The sequence below is a fragment of the Monomorium pharaonis genome, chromosome 11 (assembly GCF_013373865.1).
Source record: "Monomorium pharaonis isolate MP-MQ-018 chromosome 11, ASM1337386v2, whole genome shotgun sequence".
Taxonomy (NCBI): domain Eukaryota; kingdom Metazoa; phylum Arthropoda; class Insecta; order Hymenoptera; family Formicidae; genus Monomorium; species Monomorium pharaonis.
In genome coordinates this window covers 16,622,148-16,643,802 of record NC_050477.1, presented here as the reverse complement: position 1 = coordinate 16,643,802, position 21,655 = coordinate 16,622,148, and the positions used below count along the sequence as shown (strand labels likewise).

Sequence of the window (21,655 nt, the reverse complement as noted above, 5' to 3'; positions counted from 1 at the left end):
AAAACGAGTACACATATACAAATAAAAATGCGTTTAATGCCTGGTATTCATAGTCAATTCTCATTTTAAGACCGTCTCGAGTAATGTCTTAATCCGTCTCAAGTAATATCTTAACCCTTTAAGGCCCAACTTTTTTTGGTATTTTATCATTGAATTTGGAACTTTACGAAAGTTAAACGAAGTGACTAATTACAAAAAATAAATATCATATTTTTCTATTCACGAAAAACTACTCCTGACCCAATTAAATTTTTTTTCGAGTTTTTAATAATTTTTATATGCTTTCTGATGGATGAGGAAATTCCTTGTTACATAAAAATGATAATCAGATTTCTATATGAAACTTCAATCCTTCGAATTTATACCCTTATATACAAAAACCCTTCTTGGAAAAAATTTATTTCCTCAGTGTTTCACATCTACCATTCAGTTTTCACTGGAAAAGATGCTTTTAGAGAAAAAAAGTAATTCAAAAAGATGTAATATAGATGTTTCAAATTTTATGAAAATCTGTTGATTTTTTGAAATTTATGTCTATTATATCGAATTCACCATTTTGGATTTTCGTTTTGGATTTTCTCTTATGATCAACTTTTGCAATTAAAAAGACTTCTAAATGTAAACCAGATATCACTTTACAATATACTATTAGACGTGCGTAACAGTTTTAACCACTTTCGTTAGGTGTTTGCCTAAAACATGATCTAATTCTTGATGCTCTATCTCAAACACTAAACTGAATCTACGTACAATTAATATCGTATTTTTTTAGAAAAATTTATCTTTACAATAATTCAATTAAAAAATCGAAGATATCTTGATTTTTAAATAAGTTATGAATTTTTTAACGCGTTAGTAACTATAATTACCAGTGGACCTTAAAAAGTTAAAATACGGCTCTATGATTAATTGAAGACATCTTAAGACAGCACTTAAAATGATTTTAAATATAAGATGAATATTACCCTATATCACGTTTACATCACGATGTCGTTTGCCCATCAATAAAACGGAAAACAGCATGTGGAACAAGAATTGAATCGGATTATATATATATACGATATCGGACATGTGACAAACATGCAAAATTTATTTTGCCTGATGTAACGTCGGATTAGTGATAAATATTTTGACAAAAAATTGATTGCTCTTCGTGATGTGTCGTTCATACCCAAATACTTGCTCAGATACTTTTAGAACCAGTGAGACCGAATCATTACCGAGACTAACATTTCAAATTAAAAAAATACATTGTTGAATTATAACTAATTAAAATAATTTGCGTGTTTACTTATATCTTATCCTATTTGACTTACACGCTCGTTGAAAGATATCAGGATCATTATGCGATTAATTTTAATAGTCCTTTTATTCATCGATCTCGTTCAATCTACACACGTTTATCTCTTGAGCGTTTGACGCTCTTTTATCAGGAACAGACAGTATAGGTAGATGATAGACTTTTGCATCGTGACCTTAAAAATTTTCGAGCAATCGTCCGTTACGCTTAAGTAACGAGAAAATTCTTATCCGAAACACTTATACATATTCGTGATTCGCACGTGTTTCTTCCACAAATTCTCGTAACTCCTGGACTGTAGCCAAACGCTCAGTTTCCTTCGACTTGAAGACGCAGCATTTTCAATTGGTCTAGTCATTCCGCAATTGCAGGTAGTCTTCTTCCTCAAGCGGTTTTTTTTTAGTGGATAAGAAGAGAAATACGTATGACAAATTTTTTTGTCTTATCGTTTAAATTAATTCAGCTTATTAATTTGCACAACTAATCAAAAATAATAAAATGAATATTGCGAATATTATTTTCGTTTAAGTTATTGGTTTGAATAAAAACAAATTATCGTTTGACCTCTGAGTCTTTGACCATACGATTTCATAAAATATTGGATTATTTTATAATGGATTTCATAAATGTTGCATATTTTTTAAGTATCTATAAAATATGATTTTTTAAATGTGTAACAAAAAAATTATATTATATTTGAATTTCGCGTAAAAATAATCGGAGATTATGGGTGCGTTCGGGCAGACGCTATTAGCGCTACCAGCATCAGTCTATCTTCATTACTCATTAAAAGTAGAACAAGGATAGACTGATGCTGATAGCGCTAATAGAGTCTCCTCGAACACCCCCTATAGACATGCCCAGTATGCATACAAAAATATTGTAATATAGAGAGCAACATCTTTATTACGAGTACACTAGATACTCATAAAAACACATTGAGATATAACGTTTAAAATCCGAGAGCATATTTGTATTCTCATACAACATGGCGTCCATAATAGTGTTGCGAGCGTAGTCTCGCGCGCGTTGTGAGCGCGAGCTTCAGTCTGCGCTCAGGAAAAATCAATAGTATTGATCGCCTCGGTCAGCTGTGTTCAGCGTTGACAGCGTCGCCAGGAAGAAAATTATTGGTGAAATTTAGCTATAGTACAGAAAGCCGCTCCTCCATTCGCTGCAAAGCAGCGTCGCGCTGCAGAAGACGGGCCTCGATCTCGGCGCGGAAACTCTGCTGTTCCTCCCGCTCCTGCCTCCGCTCTTCAAGCAGCTTCTGCAGTTCCAGTAGCACGGCCTCCATCCGAGGAAGACATCGTCGTCATGGAATTCCCTCTCAGTTGCTTTTGTTTAACAGATTCGCTTGTCCTATCTCGGACGAGCCTCCAAAAAATGTTGCGCTCGAACTCTTCCACGACACTCACTGCGCAAGACTACGCTCGCAACAATATGATTACGTTGCTTCTGCACGGATAAGTTGTTAAATGTATATAAATATAATACATACATATGTATATCACATATATATGTTTATTATATAAAAATGAAAACGTTATTTGCATGACGTCGCGTCGCGTCGCGTCATAATATTAGTGTTCCTCGAATTCTGACAAAGAATTATCGACCTTTCACTAATAATTTTATTAACGACTAGTTCGCAAGACATCTTACACATTACGCAATAAGAAAATTGTTATTTCTGATTCTTAATTCGAATATTTTCCATTTACATCAAATTTGAACGTAATCATATTTGAACATGTATTTACAGTAAAAAAATTGAGTATTTATTAAATGTGACAACGGGAGCACGGTATAACAAGGAGAACGAGAATAACATTATATATAAAACACATGTCCGTATAAAACATAATTAGTTTTCGAGATAACGCTCAGCTTAATGTACACTAAGAGAAAAAATAGTTGCATTTACCATAATTTAACTATAATTTTTAGTTATTTTTGGCCGTAACAATATTTTTATAGTTAAATTAACAGTATAAATTATAGTTAAGGGGGGCAAGTCATGTAACGCGCTGAAAATTGAGTGATTTTTTGGAATTTTGTTTGAGGAAATTATACAACCAATTCTTTTGAAATTTTCAGGGTATGTTATTGTAATATTGAACTACTAAAAAAATATTTTTTGACAGAAAAATAATATGTATTTTATAAATAATAATAATGTAAATCTAATGCGTCGACGTTGAAGTCACTTGTCGGCGTGCAATGTAGCGCTGCTTGTATTCATTTGAAACAAAAAAACCAAATAGATTTCTTTTTTGTACGGTTTGCGTTATCGATTGAACCTATTGTTAAAGAAAATAATGCAAAATTGTAAAAATGGCGACACGTAGAAAAAAAAGTATTGATTTTTACGAAAAATTTTCGTGTTAATTATGCAATAAAAATAATTTATTTAAACAATACAATTACAAATAAAGGTTCAATTTATGGAGAAAGTATTTATCTAAATGTATGCACAAGGAGAACTCAATCGGATGAATAGTTTTTGAGTTATCTTGCACGCCAATTTTAAAAAAGTAGTTTGGAGAAAAACGCGTTTAAAGTTCGAGTAACAAAATCGTGAAAAAATCGTAATTTATTTTAACTTACCGCAGTTTTTTGCTAATCTACGATTCAGGGGCCATAGAGCAGATCTTCCTGTTTTTCGAACATTATTCTAACACAGCCAGGTTAATTATTTATTACAGAGGGATCGAAAGATTGAGTTTTCAACTCGTCTACATGAGTGCTCCGCCCAATTCGACCGTTTACTTTTCGACGAAAATAACATAGAAGGAACTCTCAAATCGGTTTCTACTATTTTTTTTCATATTCTACGGAAAATTTCCTATAAATTTAAGCAAGAAAAAAAATTGCTAAAAAATTTCGATTTACATGACTTGCCCCCCTTAACTTAACATTATATTATTGTTACAATAGCTATAACATTCGTTCATACAACCATATGTATGGTTAAACGTACCATAATTGTGATTTATGTATGGTAGAATATACTATATAATATGATGATAACAACCATAATTAAAGAAAAACGAATGATATACTATAATATGATTTACTTATATACGGAGAGAAAAGTTTTTTCGGATTTAATAAATTTTCTTAAAAAGGATTCGTTACCGAGACTAAAATTTAGCCATGACAGCTAAGATGTGTCTTTAAGACATAATAAAAAATACATATGTCCCGAAAGCTCACTACGATAGCATAGGTTGATCCGGTTTCTGTCACCGTGGGTGGTCTGCTTATGTAGCCTTTGGACTGTAAATTACATTAGGAGAAAGGTGCCGCGTGCGTCGCCTAGTGGCGATCCGCGAACTACATACTTTTTAAATTTATATAATATAGAATATTAAGAATTTAATTACATTTACCATAATTGTGATTGCATTCATTATATAAAAATGATTATGACTATTTCTATTTAATATTCTATTATATTATTATTTTAAATTATTATAATTTATAGTAAAATTTTTATTCTGTTTGGCACAACTATACATATATGGTTATTTACACTAACATTATAGCAATAATAACTATAAAAATGATATTTGCAACTATAATTATTTTACTATATATGCAATTATAATTGCAAATACTAGACACTTTTCTCTCAGTGTAGAAATCACCGCGCAGGCATGCAGTTTGTTCGCGTACGACTTTTATGACGCAGACTGGTTGCAAAACTAGCACGTGCGTCTAGTCTGGTACCAGCCGGACAAAGCATCTAATCGAACGGATACGGAAACTTTTGCTCTTTATTTAGCCAATTATGTTGCCATTTCGTCACGACATAATTGAAATTAAATTGAAATTTAAAAAAGACACTATGAACAGATGCTTATATTTAAAAATTCTTATACAGCGTATTGTGGTAACGTTTCACTAATAGAGCATTAACCCCTACAGCAGCATTGACGCCACATGGCGCGGAAAATATGTTTGCCCCAGTGGACATTGCCGCCATATTATCGTTTATTTCTGATTGTTACGAAACCTGGTATCTAGGGGTTCTTTGGATCGCTGAGTACGAATTCAAGATCAAAATTACAAAATACAACATAGCGGACCCAAAATAGCGATCAAAAACAATCAAAATTTGTAAATCTTTATGAAATCTGATATCTAGGGAATACAATAAGTATTTGCAAAAAAACATCCCAGATAGCACAGAGAGTTCAAAAAGAACTCAATTGTATGTCACCAATTATGAATTCTTTTTGCATCAAAAAGAATTCATAATTGGTGACATACAATTGAGTTCGTTTTGAACTCTCTGTGCTATCTGGGATATCAAGACATAAATACTTATCCGCTATTTTTAATAACAAAATTTTGTACTTTAAATTTAGCAATTAAAAAACCCTCGAATACCAGTTTTTATAACAATTAAATAGACTTTAGATTTTTAACCGACACATTGGATTCACCATTTTGGAATTTGGAATTTAAACTGGATTCATATTCAGCAATCCAAAAAACCCTTAAATACAAAATATCTTTCAAGTGCGATTACTTTTTTTCTTGCCCACGGGGCACAAACAAGGGTTTGAAAAGGGAAAGAAGGGTGTTAAAAATGGGCCCACTTTTGCCCCCGAAGGTGTAAGTAAAAAGAATAGTGTTTTTTTATAGATTTTGACCTAAATACGAAAAAAATATTGAGAAGTTTGTGAGCATTAGGGAACACCGTGAAAATTGAACAAAAAGAAGAATGTGATAAATTGCAGAAAGGATGATGTATTGAGCCATTACAAAATCCAAATGAGTTTTTTTTTGAAGTTGAAAGGAAGAAAGGTAAAAGAAGGTATGTTTTGTGTGCGTTTGTAAGTGAAAATGTAAGCAATTGAACTTCTGATTGTGTATATAAGTGTAAATAGGTTCTTTGATTTATTTAATAAAACTTGTGTCATTTTGTAAACTTGCTATAATTTGGTAAACTGTGTGTGAATATGCTTTATCTACTTCACTTTTCCTCTATCTTCTTGTATCTTTCTTTTAATCCCGTTCTCTGCCGAACCCGAAACCGCAACGAGAATGCGACAAGATATTGGTTCCATTTTTCTTTTTTTCTTTTTTTCTTTTTTGATGTGTTGTATTTTTATTTTTATATATTTTTATTTTCTTTTTGTATATTTCAATTTTCACCTTTTTTCACATTTTAATTAAGTAGAAAATAAAAAAATAAAAAGAAAACACTTATATATACAATCAGAAGTTCTTATTCTTCAAGTTATTTGCAGATTTTTGCAAGTATCCTGTCCCTACATTTAATTGCTTACATTTTCCTTTACAAACGCACATAAAACATACCTTCTTTTACCTTTTTTCTCTTTAACCTCTTTAAAAAATTTATACGGATAGGTTTTGTAATAGCTTTAATACATCATTTAAATTTCTATAATTTACCATATTCTTGTTCAATTTTTACGGTGTTCCCCAACACCCACAAACTTCTCAATATTTTTTTGTATTTAGGAGGTCAAAATTTATAAAAAAACACTATTGTTTTTACTTACATTTTCGGGGGCAAAAATCGGCCTATTTTTAACATCCTCCTTTCGCCTGCCGCTGAAGGGGTTAATAAAGTAAATCGTTAATAAAGTGTTAATAAAATATAGAATATCTAGAACATTGTTACAATGTGAACACGCTCAGCTTGTACGTCTGTAGTAGCATATAAATCAGACATTATAATCGATACTAATACTAATTGATACTAAATACATTTTGCGAGCAGAAAAGATTGTGAGAAAACATGTGCGCGCGATATTACCAGTAATTGATGCTCATTAGCGCTTAAATAAGTAGAGCGGAATATGGTAGTTAAATGTTTCGAGATCAAAAATAGAGAAAATGCTCTGTACACGTGAAATATTTCAAGTAAAGTCAGTTGTCGCATAAAGTCATCTTTGCGTACCTTAGACGAGTCATATCCTTCGTATGAATGGATGCCTTTTACTTCGTCCCGTTTCGCAGGAAGGAAATTTATTGTTGAGCAGTAGTGCTGAACTTTCGATCGATTGTACAAGACGCATACGACAGAAATAGAACGGAATACGGCAATCATTCCGCACAGGACGGGCCAAAAGGAACGTGAAAATGGAAGTGGATTGTGTACGCGCTGATTTGAGAAGTTAAAGACTTTTCTTGTAAATAAAGAAATAAAAAATTTTTGACATAACGAGCTAGAAATAAAAGTTGTTAATTACTTTGAAAATTATTTTGTTATTCTAAAAGTTAAGAGAATAAAACATAGTAAAAAATTATATATATATATTACATATAACCTGCAATTTACAATTAGTTTTATTCAGTGATTTATAAGGAGCATCTGTGGGAATAACTTGATAATAAGTTCTAACAGAAACTAGTATAATTGCTCGTATCTTGCTTGAATGATGACAAAGCAATGCTAAACACTATCTTACGGATTAACGTCATTGCTTGACTTCGAAGTCCTACGCAATTCAACACTTTATGATGATCCATGAACTTGATGCTCATGAATACATATTTAGTTATAGATTAGTTTAATAGATATGAGAAAAATGAAACTGGAAATTAAATAATTTTTTTCAAATGGGCTGGTTCTCAATCACTATATTCTTTTACTTTGTTAAAAAATATATTTATAAATAAATATAAATTTGCAGTTTTTGTACTAATTTTTTACATATGCGAAATAACATGTGGAATAACTTATAAAAACATGTTTTTACTCTGTTTGTCTGATAAAGCTATTAATTATAAATTATAATTATAAAATATTAATAGAAAATAGTAATTTGTAGTTATTTTTTTGAAAATTTCTATAAAAAATAATATTTATATAAAACAAAAAATCCTACAAATATTTACTTTCAGTAAATATTTTTAGATATTCAGGAATTTTTTCCGCCAGGTTATAATTCATAACATTAATTCAATAACAAAGTTAGTGTAAGATTATTAATTAACGTAACGTAATGTAAACGTTGCAACACAAAACACATGACAAACACATGATCATATTTTAAAAAAAGACATAATTATTTCGATTGATATATATATGTATATAATACATAAATATAGATATGTACGAGAAAAATATAAAAAATGAATAATTTATATGATAACATAATTCGTATTATAAACACATGAAAAATATTTTAATTTATATATCTGTAAAATTATTTAGAAATATTTAAATGTTATTAAATATTTTAAGAATATATATATATAATTATGTTATAACGTTCAATAACATTTAAATAACATCTAATAAATGTTTTTAAAATATTTTAATAATATATACAAGACAGCAATATTATTCAGTAACATTTGAAAAATATTTATGAAACATTAAGGGAATCCTAAAGTCGTCTGTTTTACCGACATTTTTCATTAAACTAATCTTTTAATTGACTTAATAAAATCGCAAAACTCTTTTACAGAATTAAAGTATGCATCAAAATCTAAAGGAACGGTCGAGTTAATATAAAAAACGAAAAAAAAATTATTTTTGGTACGTAGAGCTGTCACTTAATGACAATATTTGCTTAATATACAAAATCTACAATATACAGGGAGTCCCAGAGCATACTGGTCACTGTTCATAAAAAGGTAGATGGGATCGAGATGAACATAAAAGTTCAATATTGTTGTGGGTTTGGTCTGCTAATAATCGAGATATAAATTTTTTAAATTATGCGAATGAGAGCACGCCTTGCGCGCCGAAGGAAGGGCTCGAGCCGCTCGAGCCATAGCACGGCCTACTGTTTCAAGCATTGGCTGCCGGCGGCGGCGGGGGAAAGAAGGAGAAGCGTGGCGTCGTCGCCGTTCCCACGTCTCGCCGCACCGCACCTAAGCTCGCGTCGATGGCTGCTACGTACACTCGCGATTACATGAAGAGATTATAAATTATTAATAAAAATAGGACAAATTTAAATCGCAATAAACTTTTGTAAATAAGAAAGTCGAAAGAGAGAAAGCAATGGAAACGTATGGAACCTGCAAAAAATATAATATTTGCCGCATTAAATTCTCTCATCGTTTTTATGGAATATTAAATTAACGAAGATTTGTCACGATTGATTCTTTATCATTCTCCTTTCGTAACCACCTTATTAGAAAATTACGAAATGCACGAAATACTATCCCTAATATGCACTCTTTGTAAAATAACACGATAAAAAAATATTCACGTTTGATCTAACGACTTCAGGATAAATTATTCGATGCAACTTCTACGGTAATTATAGGTAATTAGAGATCAATGTTATGTCAAGTATCGTTAGTATGGTTAACTAGAAATGATTTTCTCTTGTATATGATAGAGAACTTCGAATTTCTTCTATCGTTAATACATTATAAGTCACTGAAAATCTGTCGTAATTAATAATGCAATTAAAGGTAGAAGAAACTCTGAATTCTTTTATTGATTATTGAATTTTTTATTTACTCTTGATTCGTATGTAAAATTGAACTTTGTACTTTTATACTTTGTAATTTAGCAGGAATATCTTTCCCTCTAAAGTATTTACTGAAACACGATAAACGTCATTTTCAACAACAGTTCCAATCAATATTATTAGAGTTTCATTAAATGTCATAAAATTTGTTTAACAATATTACTATTTTTTAACATTTTTAACATTAAACACGATACGACACTCAGAAAGAAAGTATCGTGCTGATTATTTAGCGCAGTTTTAGTGATAATTTTTGATAATTTTTTTTTCGATCGTGTGTAACACTAAAAATATAAAGAAATGATAATTGTTAAAATTTTATTTTATTCAAATTACACATAATGAAAGTAGAATAGTACAAACTAAAGATGTTGTTAAACGTGGTAATATTTATTGTATTTGTGTACTACGTAGTGCTTGAGAGGGAAAGAGAGAGAGAGAGAGAGAGAGAAAGAAAGAGAAAGAGAGAGAGAGAGAGAGAGAGAGAGAGAGAGGGAGAGAGAGGTGTCATACTAAAATGCGCGAAATACTTATCCATAGTATGTTACACTCTTTGTAATAACACAGAAAAATATTCTCTCTTGATGTAACGATTTCACGATAGCTTAGGCGCAATGCTACGATAATTATGCTTAAAAATTAATGTTCAATATCATGTATTGTTAACACAACGAAGGATTTTCTTTTATAACCATAGAAAACTTACAGTTTCTTCTACCTTTAATTGCATTATTAATTACGACAGATTTTCAGTGACTTATAATGTATTAACGATAGAAGAAATTCGAAGTTCTCTATCATATACAAGAGAAAATCATTTCTAGTTAACCATACTAACGATACTTGACATAACATTGATCTCTAATTACCTATAATTATCGTAGAAGTTGCATCGAATAATTTATCCTGAAGTCGTTAGATCAAACGTGAATATTTTTCTATCGTGTTATTTTACAAAGAGTGCATATTAGGGATAGTATTTCGTGCATTTCGTAATTTTCTAATAAGATGGTTACGAAAGGAGAATGTATAAAGAATCAATCGTGATAAATCTTTGTTAATTTAATATTCCATAAAAAACGATGAGAGAATTTGATGCGGCAAATATTATATTATTTGCAGGTTCCATACGTTTCCATTGCTTTCTCTCTTTCGACTTTCTTATTTACAAAAGTTTATTGCGATTTAAATTTGTCCTATTTTTATTAATAATTTATAATCTCGTCATGTAATCGCGAGTGTGCGTAGCAGCCATCGACGCGAGCTTAGGTGCGGTGCGGCGAGACGTGGGAACGGCGACGACGCCACGCTTCTCCTTCTTCCCCCCGCCGCCGCCGGCAGCCAATGCTTGAGACAGTAGGTCGTGCTATGGCTCGAGCGGCTCGAGCCCTTCCTTCGGCGCGCAAAGCGCGCTCTCATTCGCATAATTTAAAAAATTTATATCTCGATTATTAGCAGACCAAACCCACAACAATATTGAACTTTTATGTTCATCTCGATCCCATCTACCTTTTTATGAACAGTGACCAGTATGCTCTGGGACTCCCTGTATATGTACAAAATAAAACCGTATTCCTCTAGGGATAACATATACGAACAATATTGTGCAATTCAAATTAAAATTAAAAGTCTAGAAAAAAGATTTGTTTCATGAACTTTTTATAACTGCAAATTCAGATATAGATTAGAAAAAGAACAATCTGAAAAACATTTTGTTTATTCTCGGTATAAAATCCAGTTTATGTGATGATATTGATACGTGTACTTTAATTCTGGAAAAGGATCTCCGAATTAATAAAAGAAATACATACGAAATCTTGTTAATGATATGCATGAATGACTCTACATTATCGACCCCGATCAAGTTTGACGAGCACTTTAGCATCCCCTTAAGTTATAATGTTAAAAAAATTTCTCGAAAATTAACATTTCAAAAACATTGATCAATGTTTCTTGCTTAGTGGGAAATAGCATTGGAAAAAGTCACAGAAAACTGTCCGCTTGGGACTTAATAGATTAAACGAGATGAAATTTTCAAATAATGTCCTTTCTAAAGAACAGTATGTATACGGTTTTGAAAAAAAGTTTCTCTCGGCTTTTTATAATTCAAAAATCAAGTACGTATAATTTCTAATGCATAAGGTGCATACCGGTTTTTCGCGCGTCGTCAGCGACCTTCCTATCGTGAGACCGGATGCACACCGACAAGTACAAAAGAAATGTTACTACCTTACAGACAATACTACTCAGAGCCGACTAGTGACTAAGTTATTGTCCTTGTTGTTATCGCGGCGACCCATTAACGAATCGGTTAACAACGCGCAACAACTTCCGGTTGGCTCTTTTTTTTTCCTGAAATGATTTTATAGAAAAAAGATTCCAACATATATGTCTACGGACGAATTGACAAATTTTAGAATTTTTTCGTCAACTTGAAAATGTCTTTTGTCAGTTCAAAAAACAACTCGAAAATTAAATAATAGCAACACATGGTTATATAAATATCTTCATAAATATCATTTTGTCATAAATTGTAAATATATAGATAATGATGAGCTATTACGAGTGAAATAAGCATGTAATATTTAACAAATAACCGACTTTTCAGCACAAATGATTTTATTCGGAGATAAAGTGTGATTGCAATGTTAAAAATTGACAAGCAGACTCTTAACGATAGGTTGATTGATTTCTGATCAAGAAGGATCTTTACAAAGGGAGAATTAGTAAAAGAACATTGTTTACAATAATATGAAGTATTTCCCTCAACTGAAAGTATCAATTAATTGGTTTCTTAGAGAGAGAGAGAGAGAGAGAGAGAGAGAGAGAGAGAGAGAGAGAGAATGAGAGAGAAGAGAAAAATTGGAGGATCAATATAAAAGAAACTGTTGCAAGAAAATGTTTAAATACAATCTATAAAACGTTTATGGAATAGGAATTTTAGAAAATTTGTGTGTGTGTGTGTGTGTGTGTGTGTGTGTGTGTGTGTGTGTGTGTGTGTGGTGCGCGCGCGCGTGCGTGTGTCTTATTAAATAAAAATGGTGATAAATGAGTCGTATATAAAAAAACAAATAAGGTAAATAAGAGTCTCCAAGATTTATTGGAATAAATTTATCACGGCTACCTAATAACATTGTCAATCAAAACGTTCGAAAAGAATTTATGAAAACGATAAAAACGTATTGTAGCATACTTGCGGTAAACGTGATGCCTAATATGATTAGAGACGTACATACACGAGATAATTTGCATTTGTCATGACTTATGTGCCGACACAGTAATGTTCCGTTACTCACTAATATTATTAACTCAGCGCTTGATATTGTCGCGAAACTCTGAAAAAGATACGATCTTGCTTATTAAATATTTGCGGAATGTACTTTGAACTAAAGCGCATAGGATGGGAAATAGGCGGACGGTGTCAACCGGTATTCGAGCAAAGCAGGAAGCCGCTGAGTTGTACAATGAAGCCGTGCGCAGTCTACAATCGCGTCATTTGTCGATGTAGAGTATTATACATTCTATACATTTCGATGATTTTCCGTTAATAATGTCGAGTAGATCGGAATTTTTCGTAATCCAAAAATTGTATATTGTAAAAGATCTGTATTGTATACTCTTGAGAAATCTTAAAAAGACTATTAAAAAGTATAAGATCTATTTTAAATTGCTTTTGCAATTTATTCCGAATGATTTGTTTTCAGCAATTGAAAGATGAATTGGGCGAGGTTGTGGCAGAAATGGAGGCAATGGAGGGCGGCGGACTTACGACCGACGAGACTAAACCGTCCAACAAGGCCAAGCAGATGTCGATTGGGCGCAAAAAGTTCAATATGGATCCCAAGAAAGGTATCGAGTACCTGATAGAGCACAACCTGTTGACGCCGACACCGGAAGATGTTGCTCAGTTTCTATACAAGGGTGAGGGCCTCAACAAAACTGCGATCGGCGACTATCTCGGTGAACGGCACGATTTCAACGAACGCGTGCTGCGAGCCTTCGTCGAATTGCATGACTTTACAGATCTCATATTGGTACAAGCTCTACGACAGTTTCTCTGGTCGTTCCGACTGCCCGGCGAAGCACAGAAGATCGATCGCATGATGGAATGCTTCGCTCAAAGGTACTGCCAGCTAAACCCGAATATTTTCACCAATACGGACACTTGTTACGTATTAAGTTTTGCCATCATCATGTTGAACACTTCGTTGCATAATCCGAGCGTTAAGGATAAGCCCACCGTAGATCAATTTATTTCGATGAATCGAGGGATTAACAATGGCGGAGATTTACCGCGGGAATTGCTTATGGTAGGTATACTTTCATTATAAAACCAGTCCAAGATATATACCTTCTTGTCTCTTATTTAAAAGTATTTTTAATATAAATATGCTTAATTAATTATTCATGTTTATTTTCAGAGTCTATACGAGAGTATAAAAACCGAACCATTCAAAATACCAGAAGATGATGGTAACGACTTGATGCACACCTTCTTTAATCCTGATAAAGAGGGATGGCTATGGAAGCAAGGTAATTACTATTCATGTTCACACGAATTTTTTAGAACAATCATTTTCGTTTTCTCTTAATAAACTCACAAAAAACTAGAATGATTATATTATACGAGTATTCAAAATTTTTAATGTTTTTTTTACTTGTTTAGTTTTGTTTTATAAAAGATTTCGAAATAATAAATAGAAGATGAGAAGGATATATTTTATATATCTCTATATTCCTCAATCTCATTCCTTTTGTCACATTTATCGTTAAAAGAACATTTATTCTTACATTGTACCACTTTGTTCCTCTGCTGCCCTGATGGAGACAGCAGGTAAATAACATCTTTGTGAAAACTATAGCTTCTTAATCCTATATATCTTGCATTTTATTGTTACAGGCGGACGTTACAAAAGTTGGAAGAGGCGATGGTTCATATTAAATGACAATTGTTTATACTACTTCGAGTATACAACGGACAAGGAACCACGCGGTATCATTCCACTAGAGAATATTCAGGTTCGAGAGATTCAAGACCGCCATAAACCGCACTGTTTTGAATTGTATGCTGCTGGCTCCGAATTTATAAAGGCATGTAAGACTGATAGCGAAGGAAAAGTCGTCGAAGGTATTATTTTGCTTGAAATTTAATTAATTAAAATATAATAAAATTAGATTTAACATTATACTTGTACTTTTATATGAGAACGAATACAGAAGGTACAAAATAATATGAACACCATGTTATATATTATACATTTTTCTATGTTTACAACACTGCCCAAATGTGAATGATGCAATGCGTATTTATTGAGCAGTTTACTCACTAAGCCTTCTAGGGTATCTTTTAATGTATTACATGCTTTGTTCTGTGACGATCAAAACAAGCGGAAAATGTGTGACCTGTCAGACTTTGAAAGAGAACAAAGTTAGTGCTCGGTTAGCGGGAGCGTCTGTGACGAAACCAGCTAAACTGTTTAATGTGTTACAAATGACAGTTCCCAATAAGCACAATGATGCTTGAAAAAAATTTTTTTTTATATTTAAGAAACATTTTTAAAACATATTAAAAAACATGTAAGTAATGGGGTAACGATCCCCTTTTTCTCGTGAAAAAAAAGTTTATTTTACATTTAAAAAAAATTCTTTTATTATTTAATAAACATTTATTTAACGTTTAAACAAATTCTTTTTTGAATATTTACTAAACATTTGCTTAATGTTTTAAGAGTAAAAAAATTGGTTGCATTATTTAATAATTTTGATAAATTCAACGTAACCTCACCAGTCTAGCATCGCTTAATTTTTACGATAATTTAGGGGAGAAGACTATAATACATGTTTCAGCCAAGCCACCTTTGTACCTGTTAGAACATGTTTAATTTATACGCCCGAAAAAAAACGATCACCCTCCAACTGTTAACCACCGTCGACGTTGCTTGACTTCGAAGATCGTACGCAATCTAGCTAACACTTCGTAATGATCCATAAATACTTCATGTTTATGCATACATATTTGTTATAAATCACTTCAATAGATGTTGTCAGAAGGATGAAACATGTATAGTTAACTTATATTTTTATAATTCAATCAAAGTTTTAAAGTTTTTACTGATTTTTACATATGCGAAATAGCTGCATGTGGAATAACTTAGATGTGGAATAACTGAAAAGATCTATTTTTACTCTGTTCGTGAAAAAATAAAGGATAGATGTCATTTTTTATCATTTTTGAGTATTGTTAATATAGCATATTATTTGGATAAGTACAATATATATTGTCTTAATCTCCACTTTCTTTATATATGTTCTGATGTTTCAATTTGTATCTCTTAGAAGCTCCATTTATTTGCTTTTAATACTCATTATATAGATTCATTGTTCCTTTACACTTGATTTACGCTTCACAATTAGTGAAGCTTCCTAACCAGGAGTCAAATATTTTTTTAAATATTTTAAACTTTTTGAATGTGAAATAATTATTACATAAACATTAAATAAATATTACGTAAATATTATTATAAACAATTTATTAAAATGTTAAGTTAATATTATAAAAACATTAATTATATGTTATATATTTGTCCTAAATCATTATTTTAAGTGATTAATTATTGTAACATAAACATTAAATCAATATTAAATAAATATTACATAAATATTAAATAAATATTACTTAAATAATTTTCTTAAATCACTATTTTTAGTGAAAAATTAATAAATAATAAATTATTAATTTATAAATATCAAATAAACATTAAATAAATATTTTATAAATATTTTTCTAATTCATTATTTGAAATAAATAATTAATATAAAACAAATGTTTAATAAACATTAAATAAATATTATTTGTACAATGAACGCTAATAATGTAAAAATAATTAAAAATAAATTTAAAAACCGTTTAAAAATATTGTGTGCTCATTGGGTATCTACGGCTGATGACGGCTTTCACAAAACATGGTAAAATAAAACGTTATCTGCGAAGAGGAATAAAGGGCAAAAGTCAAAGTTAACCGCCGAATAGATACCGCCGAATAGAACATTAAGAAAGATTATGATCAAACAACATATGGTAAAACTACTGCGGCAAAGGTAATAGTAGAATTTGACACTCACATAAGCAATATTATTTCAACAAGAACAATACGGCGGGAGCTCCGTCAACATTCATAGAAGGGCCACAATTTCGAAACCCTTTATTACAAAAGCCAACACTGCGAAAGAAGTGCGACGATCATAAAACCTGGACAATTGATGATTGGAAGAATATGACATGATCCGAATCATCATTATTTCATACGACAGGGTTTATATATGGAAAAACTTAAAAGAAGCCTACAATCCAGATTGCCTGCTTCCCACAGTCAAGGGGCGATTTCGTTATAATTTGCACAGCTATATCGTATTCAGCTGATCTCATTATTACCATCAAGGCCGGATTACTGCGAAATAATATCTCGACATGCTCAATGATGAAGTTCTTACTATGAGCAGCATATTGCTGCCAAACACTGCCATATTCCAAGATGATAATGCGCCTAGACACTAAGTTAAAAAGGTTCAGTCTTCGTTTGTGGAACATCGGAATATCATCACACATTTTCCCTTGTCAGCACAATCGCCAGATCTTAATATAATTAAACCATTATGGGGAGATTTTTTTTAGCAGAAAGTCGCCAAAATTTTTACTTCCTACATTGAAGCAATTGGCGAATGTTTTGCTAAAAAAATAAGACAACAACATTCCGTTGAAAACTATTAGGTGTGTGAATTAATTCGGTCCATCTGGCGGTCAATTGATGTACTATGTAATTTTCTAACTTATGTCTGCAAAAGGCTTTATGGTTTAGTGTTGACATCTGCCAATAATATTCAGTTGATAAGCGTTTGGGTTTATAACAATTACATCGTATTTATCTGATTCGAAAATGACGAAATTCGAACCCCAAAAACATCATTTTCGGGAAGTTCTCATTTTCTGTTTTCATTTGAAGAAATCAGCCGCTGAAGTTCATCGAATGCTCGTAGAAGCTTATGGTGAAAGTGCTCCAACCGATAAATCATGCAGAGAATGGTTTTGACGTTTCAAAATTGATGATTTCAGTGTTGATGACAAACGTCGTTCAGACGTAAGAATTACAGGCGCTAATCGATGATGAGCTTAAAACAGAGCTAAACCATCACTACCGTAGTTTATCAACAACAATTGATCCGTTTAAACAACGTATTGAAGAATAAGTAGCCGGAATATGCAAAGGGACACGATAGAGTGATCTTCCAGCACGATAACGCTCGGCCACATGTTGGAAAGATTGTGAAGACCACCTTGGAAGCACTTGGCTGGGATATTTTACCTCACCCGCTGTATTCACCAGGCATAGCTCCATCCTATTATCACTTGTTCAGATCGATAGTACACGGGCTTTTGGACCAGCACTTCAACAATTATGAAGAAATAGAGAAGTGGCTCAATGAATGAATCACTTCGAAGGACGAGTCGTTTTTCCGTCACGAAATACAACAACTGCCAGACAGATGGGATAAAATAATAATAAAAAATAGCAAGCGATGGCAAATACTTTGATTAGTGTACTTTTTTCTTTTTTTTACACTAAAGTCTTTTTGGAAGAAAAAAAACGGACCGAATTAATTCACACACCTATATATTTAAACACTCTACGAATCTATTTCATGAAGAATTGCAGTTCTAAAAGCAAATGGTGGCCCAATATCTTATTAATAAATAAATTATGTATAAAATATTATGTATATGTCAGGTGTTCATATTATTTTGTCCACTTTCTGTATGTTTTAACTAAATGTTTATTTGTATATAATTATTTACAATTAGGAAAACATACGGTATACCGAATGTCCGCAGCTACCGACGAAGAAAAAGACGAATGGATCAAATGCGTACGGTAAGTTGAAATGAGAGCGGGTTATCATTTTATATGTTTGTATATATACTCTATTGTATTCTTGTAATAAAATGCAGTAAAATATAAAATAAAAAATTATAAAATAACGTATTTTTTTAAATATTACTGTTTATGTTTTCAGACAAAGTATATCGCATAATCCTTTCTATGACATGCTGGCGGCACGAAAGAAAAAAGCACAAAAAACAAATGTACATTCAAAGAGTTAAGCGCTGCCACAAGCCGAATTTCTTGAGAAACTCGGCGGATCAGAAGACTGTTTATTCGCGATCCATGGTATGGTATCGTCGAATACAACCAAATTACATGATGATGGCAAAGAATCATCGAGAAAGAAAGAAAACGCCAAAAGCATTATAAGCTATGCTGATAATTATCATACATTGTGATATCACACGAAACATCGTTGCGGTAAACGTTGTGACTGCATACACAGATTACAGCGTTAATATGACATCGTAGATTGAGTACGAAATATAGAATTGGCGCAACCCAAAATAAATATCTAGACCTAAACGAACATCATATAAGACATGATATCGTGTCATTATAACGCGATCCTCGATTGGCATTATGTCAGTGTAAAAAAAAACGATGCGCTAGAGAGGCCTGGTTACATTTCTACTAATTTAATGAATAAACTTGCTTCTGTACCCTTTCATAAAAGAGCATGATAGTTTTACATATTAAAAATCAAAGTTTTTATTTTGTAAATAATTAAATCGTCAATTGAATTAATCGACACAAAAATAAAATGTGAAAAAGAAATTTCGACTTGTATTTACAATTTTGTATCTTGCTAAAAAATCAATAATCTCAAAAATTGTCCTGTTGGTAACACAAAATAAACGCTTTTAGCGTCACATTTGTTATCAACATATTAAGTGAGAACAAGTTATAACAGAGAAAAATGGAATATTTCTTATTTTCCGGCAGCTTTAAGACACTGTTGAAGCTCTATCTGATTTTAGAAGGTAATATTTGAGATAATATTTCATATAAGATAAAAATAATATTACGTCCTGTATCGCATTAATAAAAGATAAATCAATTTTTATTTATATTATAAAAAAACAAAATCGAGTACTTGATAACTTTATGTGATCATTATTCATATATATTTATTTAAACAAATATGTACAAAATAAAATTAAATAATGTGTTTTCTACATAGACAACATTGTTTTTGACTATTCATGTTTGTATAATTCATGAATACAGCATAATTAGCTAACTTATAATGTTTATTTGGTTTGAAAAGTTCCGTACATAGCACAGAAACGAATGGAAACACACACACACATACAACATACACACACACATATACATACATACATACATACATAACTGTGTACAATTTTGTGTATAAAATTCTGCAAAAATGATTAATATGTAACTAACTTAAATCAAGGATCCTTTGTGAGATCTAGCGGGAACCTGCAACTCTATCAATCTTAAAACAATTATAAATAAAGGAAATATTAAAAGAAATTAATAGATTTTATTGTGTGTGTGTGTGTGTGTGTGTGTGTGTGTGCGCGCGCGCGCGCGTGCGCGCGCGTGGTGTGTAAACACACACATACACACATAAATATTCATGATTTATGATTATACGTAGCTTTCTTACATCATTCTCGAATAAGAATAATATAATTTTATATGGATAAAGTATTCGTGATTACACTGTTTTGTGATGAAATTTGTAAGGAAGATGTTAAAAAGGTCGATTTTCCGACTATAAAAGGAACCTAAAATTTGAGTTCCATGAGCCGTATAAAAAGTGGAAATGACAGTCTTTTTCTGGAGACCTGTGGAAAGTGTCGAAAATCTGTCAAATTGATTGAAAATTGCGTCTATCCGGAGACAAGTCGAGTCTGTGGCATGGAAGAATTTTCAGTCAAACCAGCTTCTGGTTAAATACTTATCCAATAGTTTTTGAAATCGCTAATAATGTTTCAATATCAAGATCCCGAAATTCAAAATGGCAGATTTAATATGGCGTGGCAGAATATCAAATATCGTCACGAATACCACACTCAGCCGAACCCAGAGACACGAACGAGGACGTAGTGATTGTCTTCGTTTAAAAAATTTTTTTGTTAAAAATTTTATTTTATTTTATTTTTTTTGTTTTTATAATTATTATAAAAACATTAATTATTATAAACCAAAAAAATAAAACAAAAAGAAAAATTTTTTTAACAAAAAAAGTTAAAATGGAGGTAACAACCACCACTACCTCGTTCATGTCTCTAGGTTCGGCTGAGTGTGGTATTCGTGACGATATTTAATATTCTGTCACGCCATATTGAATCTGCCATTTTTAATTTCGGGATTCCGATATTGAAACATTATTAGCGATCTCAAAAACTATTGGATAAGTATTTAACCAGAAGCTGGTTTGACTGAAAATTTTTCCATGCCACAGACTCGACTTGTCTCCAGATAGACGCAATTTTCAATCAATTTGACAGATTTTCGACACTTTCCACAGGTCTCCAGAAAAAAAGATTGTCATTTCCATTTCTTATACAGCTCATAGATATCCATGGAACTCAAATTTTAGGTTCCTTTTGTAATCGGAAAATCGACCTTTTTTAACATCCTCCTTTCCGTAACTCTATATTATTATTTTCCTGTATCCTGTTGTATGCATACGTACGTGTGTGTGTGTGTGTGTGTGTGTGTGTGTGTGTGTGTGTGTGTGTGTGTGTGTGTGTGTGTGTGTGTGTGTTGCGTGCGTGCGTGCGTGCGTGCGTGCGTGCGTGCGTGCGTGCGTGCGTGCGTGCGTGTGTATGTGTGTGTGTGATGAAATGTTAGTGACACACAGAGAAGCAGGTGCCTTTAAGATCGTCAAGCTAGTCATAATAGTTGATCTGTCATATATGAATGATTCGGAAAAATACTTTTCATTGCTATGCAAGAAAAGTCAA

At 31.9% G+C, this 21,655-nt stretch overlaps 1 protein-coding gene across 3 annotated transcripts in view; it reads left to right on the top strand.

The window, feature by feature from the left end:
- LOC105834807 (cytohesin-1) overlaps positions 1–20,213 on the top strand; it is a 30,666-nt gene extending 10,453 nt beyond the window's left edge. For 2 of the 3 annotated variants that reach the window (XM_012677568.3, XM_036293585.1), the window contains 5 exons: positions 13,479–14,084; positions 14,196–14,307; positions 14,672–14,902; positions 18,632–18,701; positions 18,844–20,213. In XM_012677568.3, the coding sequence (XP_012533022.1) occupies positions 13,479–14,084; positions 14,196–14,307; positions 14,672–14,902; positions 18,632–18,701; positions 18,844–18,931 (1,107 nt within the window). In that variant the 3' untranslated portion in view covers positions 18,932–20,213. The remainder of the gene's footprint in view (positions 1–13,478; positions 14,085–14,195; positions 14,308–14,671; positions 14,903–18,631; positions 18,702–18,843) is intronic. The other variant, XM_036293586.1, reaches the window with a different exon arrangement.
- The last annotated feature ends 1,442 nt before the right edge of the window (positions 20,214–21,655 follow it).